The sequence below is a fragment of the Arachis ipaensis genome, chromosome B09 (assembly GCF_000816755.2).
Source record: "Arachis ipaensis cultivar K30076 chromosome B09, Araip1.1, whole genome shotgun sequence".
Taxonomy (NCBI): Eukaryota; Viridiplantae; Streptophyta; class Magnoliopsida; order Fabales; family Fabaceae; genus Arachis; species Arachis ipaensis.
The window spans coordinates 7,410,368-7,416,299 of NC_029793.2; the positions used below are offsets into that span (position 1 = coordinate 7,410,368).

The window sequence follows — 5,932 nt, forward strand, 5'->3', positions numbered from 1 at the left end:
ATCTCCTTTTGACTCAGGAGCATAAGAAATAATCTTTTCCACTTCATTCAGGCACTTAGAAAATGGTTTAACTTCATTAGACATATCAGAAGCGTTCCCTTCGGTCAGAGTTCTCGCATTTAAGTTTAAAAAATGATACAGGATAACACCAGCCACGTTGTTAATCATGCTTCTTCCCCCAACGACTTGAAGAAGACGCGATAAGATATATAGTGAAGTGATAGCAGATAAATCTGAGCCCTGGGTAAAAGAACATATTGTTTGAATCAGCGCATCATGTGGAAATAAATCATGGATATAAATTCAAGTATAGCAACTAGCAAGATCAGCTGAAGCAGGCAATTACCAAGTGGGAAATTATGATATATATTCAAACATTCACAAGTTAGAGATTTGTTTTATCAATTATCGTCAATTCATATCAAGTATCAACAGACTTTAACACTAGAGTTGATATAGCAATGATATACCACAACAGAGGGAAACAGTAATTAGAGTAAACTAATTAACAGGAAATTCTCAGATCTCACATTATTATTCATTGAAGCTGGTAATGAGAATAGTACAGGAAACACAAGCCCATTCAGGAGATTCTCANGTGTAATTATTCAAATTTTATTAGGTGGATGATGGGGTTCGCATGAAGATTGCAGTCTCACTCGTGTTAAAGAATCATAATGTGATCAGAGATAGGGTCAAAGAAAATGCCATTGAAAATCTTAATAAGCTGTATGATAATCACCATCGTGATGATTATGAATTTCCCCAAGATTAGATTTACAACATAGGATATTTATTATTATTTTTGTTTTTATTATTTTCTTGTGGGCATATGAGCCGTCTAGTGACATACGACATTATATTTTGTTTACGTTTGTGTTGGTATTTGTTTGCCGAATTATTTAATGTATCCATTTGACTAGAGATATAAGTATTATTATTTTTAAGGGTGGATTTTCTTGACCATCATTATTACTTCTATGTTTTATGATTTTTCCACTAGTGGTGCTTATTATTATGCCATTTTGACATTATGATTGATTTGATCATAATTAGATAGATTCAGAATCAATACATATTAACCCTGCTTGAGCATTTCCTTTGGATGGTAAATGACTAGTTTTGTTTATCAGTTTATAAGAGTTTGATGAAGCTATTCTGGTTTAAATTCTACTGATGTAATTCAACTTGTGAAATGCCTTTTATTCTGTGGAGTAGGTCCTAAGTTTCCAACATGGCTTAGGAGGCACTTGTGAAATGCCTTTTATTCTGTGGAGTAGGTCTTAAGTTTCCAACATGGCTTAGGAGGCAAAGTTCTCTCAGGGTCTTGACTAGGGGTGTTCAAAACCGATCCGAACCGAACTAAACCGCCAAACCGAACCGAAAAAACTGAAAAATCGAAAACCAAAAAAACTCATTTTGCTGTTTTTTGTGCGCAAATCAGAGTTATGGGGTAAAAAATGCATTTTATTGTTCCTTTATAGCTTTAGTAGCTTGCAGTTGGTACCTTGCCATGTATGAGATTTTCTTGCGATTTTTTTATATCTAATGGACTTCATTCTTTCAGATGGACAACAGCCCAACCACCTCCGCCGAGAAGCAGTGTTTAGCAAAATCTTCCCTTTTTTTCAATTGCAAGAAGTAGGTCTATTGCATCATCTTTTCCCAAGTCACCATAGAATTTAGCAAGGTCTCTACAATTTGTCTCCCATTTTTTTTTATTGTTGTATTTGAATTTCTTTTGTCGATAAATTTCAATAGATCAAGACTTTGTTAGCAATTGTGTATTTGTGTTTGTTGATTTCAATGTTATGACTTTATGAAATAGTATGGTAGTTTTTTTTTTGAATTGACTGAAAAAACCGAACAAACCGAACCAAACCAAACCGATTTTAATTGGTTTGGTTTGGTTCGGATGGTTTCGATAAAAAAACCGAACCAAACCGAACCGCAGTTTGATAAAACGATTGGATCAGATGGCTCTTCTCTCAAAAACCGAACCAAACCGCACCGCGAACACCCCTAGTCTTGACAATGTCCAAATCAGGTATCTCAGACAAGGCTCCAATTTGGTTTTGGAATTGGACTTTGTAGCTCGAATTCCTGGATCTCTCTAACAATGAGATAAGTGGAGATCTATCTAATGTCTTCTTAAATTCCAGCATTATAAATTTGAGTTCTAATCTATTCAAGGGTCTATTGCCAAGTGTGTCTGCAAATGTTGAAGTGCTGAATATAGCCAACAACTCAATCTCTGGACCAATTTCTCCTTTAAAAATATATTTTTTTTTCTTTCAAAGGAACAGCCGATGCAAGCCTTAGATGAATCCTCTCTTAAAACCTGTTAGCATCTGTGTTCTGCTTCCTCTCTCTCCTTGCTCTGCTGCTGCTTCGATCCTCAATTACTATGAATATCTCTATCAACCCTTTTAAAGTTCCAATATACTAAGAAAATAATGAATAAATAAATAAAATCCAATTAAAAAGGATATTATGATATGAGCAAATTAAAATAGAACAAGTGAAAGAATGAGCTTTGCACTTGGTTCATTTTTTAATTTACTGAAGTTTTAGTTTATACATATTGGTGAACTTATTAATTTCTTTGATTTATTAATAAACATGTCAACAAAAAAAAATATCTTAGGAATTTTGAAGGCCAATGCGTGCAAGTTAATGACTATTGGAACTTGGAAGATTTGTTCCTGATACTATGAAAGTAAATTACACAGCAATTTGCACATATTACTGCTCTATTTATTGAGAGACGAGCCCTCTACAAGATTCTACAAAATACATGGGGAGAAAAACAGATACCCATTTACACATACATAAATGAGCAAAAAATTTTCTTCTATTTCCGTGTAACATACAACTACAAGAAAAATAACTGAGCAAGTTTACATTGTAACTGTGTTGAAGTAGCAGTATGAGAGTTGTCTTGTGTGATAATATGAATAACTTGAGTGGCATTGAAATGGCTTGTTAATACTGTATCATCATATATGCTGCTCCAAATGGTAACTGAGATGTCTAATCCAACGGCCACAGATTCTTTACTCTAACTTCTGCATTCATTTCCTTATTAAATGCTCTTTTCAGTTATAGTTTCTGTCTTACAGAAAACGTACATTGGATAGTTATTGAGGTCTCCTTTTATTTTAAATAATGTTCTTAATTTTAGCTCAAAATATGCATAACAATATTTATAAGGTAGTGTTTTTGAAAATTATTTTTGGACCCAAATGCGGATAGCTACCACATAAAAAGTATATGAGCTTGTTGAGTAATTATTAAGATTAGTACAGAAACAACAATCCAAATTTTTTTATTTGCTGTCATCACAAAAAGTGATAAGAATATTGAGATATATAGAAACTTTTTTATTTGATTAAAAATATTCAGATTAAACTAATTAAACTACCAAAACATTATTTAAAATATTTTTACATGATGAGATAAACTTTAAAAGAAACAACCGAAAGTCTTGGGTAACCCTAAAATAATTAGGCACATCTCACAAAATAATCCAATTATAAATAGTTATTTAACTATATACACATCTAAAAAAATTAACCACTAATATAATGATATATTTTTGGTAAAATGTTTGAATATTTTATTGTGACAGATTTAAATATTTTTGTAACATAAGTGAACGTAAAATAATTTGTATAAAATATACACAAATTTATTTATTTTTTTTATCAAAGATAAGGAAACTTGAATCCGCAACCTCTAAATGAATATGAAAAAACGATGCCATTTGAAATATAAAAAATACTATATACTTATAAATTATTTAAATTTATACTTTTAAAAAATATGAGATTTATAATGCATCCTCTCAAATTTAATATATAATGATTATCTAAAGTCTAAATATTTATGAATGGATGACCCACAAGATTTGATGGAATATATATTCAGCTACTATATATTAAGGTTAGAAAACTAAACTCATCCTAAAATTAGTTAAAAAAAAATTCACACTTATAAATTATTCAAATATCATATTATTAAAAGATAGGGTAAAAAACTCAAATAAGTCAAAGGGAGTAAAATTTTACACAAATCTGCCAAACCAAAATCTGTTTTATGAATCCACCAATGTACATTTATATGTAGTTCGAACCAGCCTGATTCGAACTCCATTTCTACATAATTCGAACCAGCATGGTTCGAATTAGTGTATGCGTGTGTTTGTGTATAATTCAAACCAATGTAGAAATGGAGTTCGAATCAAGCTGGTTCGAACTACATATAAATGTGCATTGGTGGATTCATGAAACAGATTTTGGTTTGGCGGATTTGTGTAAAATTTTGCTTCCCTTGGTTTATTATTGTGATTTGCCCTAAAAGATATAAAATTTATAATAGACATTTAAATTCTTTATGGGACAAAAAAAAAAAATATTTGTTCTTAAAATTCATTTTGTCAACGTGATAATATTTTAGATATTATTTTAATAATTTATTGTTAAACACAGTTCATCTCTGTCTTTCATGCCTCGTTGTATTTGTGTCAGAGAAGGACTTTTAATCACTCTATTATTATTATCGATCTTTATCTTAATCTCATGGTATGGTTGGGGGTATTAATTTTATTTCATGTATTTATATACATGAGAGATGTATGATGATACACACAAAACAAGACCAACCAGAGGAAGCCACTTATAGGACTGTGTAAGAAGAAGCTTTCTTTCACTGAGACACTCAGATTCTCCAATGGCTTCAATTGGTGCAGTCAAAATCTTCTTCTTCTCCTACGCTTTCTGCCTCTTCAACTTTCTACCTCCTTCTCAAGGTTTTCTTTACATCATTCTCCATTTCTCCTCAATACTCTTCAATTTTCTCCTTAATTTCTATATCTTCAAGCCAGTTTATTATACACTTCTCTTCATATATATTCAACTGTTTTTAATGTCATTTTTTTTAGTTTGCAAATGGTAATTTCTGGGTTCTGTTCGTTGTCTCAAAATATCAAAATAAAAATCTTGTGTAATACACTATTTCCCTATAATTTTTTAACATAAATTAAATTTTCAACAGTTTTTTTTTTTGACAATACTAAAAAATGACAGTAACAAATAAAATATCAAATATTTTCCAATTCTGGCAGGAAAACAAGAGAAATTGAATGCATATAGGTACCCGTTTATAAGAAAAGCAAGCACATTCCCATCATCAACACCATCAATCTCAGCACCAACAAACAACAATGGGTATGACTACATAATAATCGGTGGTGGAACAGCAGGGTGTCCTTTAGCAACAACATTGTCACAGAAGTTCAGTGTTCTGTTGCTGGAAAGAGGGGGTGTTCCATTCACAAACCCAAATGTGTCATTCTTAGAAAACTTCCACATTACATTGGCAGACACGTCAGCAACCTCAGCTTCACAATACTTCAAGTCAGAGGATGGTGTTTTGAATGCAAGGGCAAGGGTTTTGGGTGGTGGAAGCTCTATCAATGCTGGATTCTACACTAGAGCTAGCTCAAGGTAACTCTCTGTGGCTTCAATTTTATATTATTGGGATTTTGTTAAGCAGAATTTAGGATTTAGAATTTAATTAGAGAGAAAATATATAAATATAGAGATAAATTTTCAAAATAAAAAAAAATTGAATTGGAAGGCAAAATGGTAAATATACAAAAAAAATTTAATTTTAATTAGATTTTGTGGTCAATCCAACACTACCAAAGGTTCTTTTGTATCATTCTCTATTCACAATTTTTTTTCATACTCTTGTTTTTTTTCTTATTTTCAATTTCGTTTTTTTTTTAATCTTGATTATGGATCATTGGACCTTGTTTGATTTCTATTTCTATTTTTTAAAATTTTCTGCTTCTTAAAGATATTGTATTATGACAGTGAGAGTAATAAAATTTTATTATTTTTTTATATTAATAACTTTCTTTTTCGTA

At 31.1% G+C, this 5,932-nt stretch overlaps 1 protein-coding gene and 1 long non-coding RNA gene across 2 annotated transcripts in view; one reads left to right on the top strand and one right to left on the bottom strand.

The window, feature by feature from the left end:
• LOC110266200 lies at positions 51 to 604 on the bottom strand. Its single transcript, XR_002353230.1, has 2 exons — positions 531 to 604; positions 51 to 240 (listed from the first exon to the last, which is right to left on the bottom strand). It is a non-coding gene; the product is annotated as an uncharacterized LOC110266200 (long non-coding RNA).
• LOC107616985 (protein HOTHEAD) overlaps positions 4,535 to 5,932 on the top strand; it is an 8,350-nt gene continuing 6,952 nt past the window's right edge. The window contains exons 1-2 of the mRNA XM_016318830.2: positions 4,535 to 4,810; positions 5,126 to 5,507. Of these exons, the coding sequence (XP_016174316.1) occupies positions 4,732 to 4,810; positions 5,126 to 5,507 (461 nt within the window). The 5' untranslated portion in view covers positions 4,535 to 4,731. The remainder of the gene's footprint in view (positions 4,811 to 5,125; positions 5,508 to 5,932) is intronic.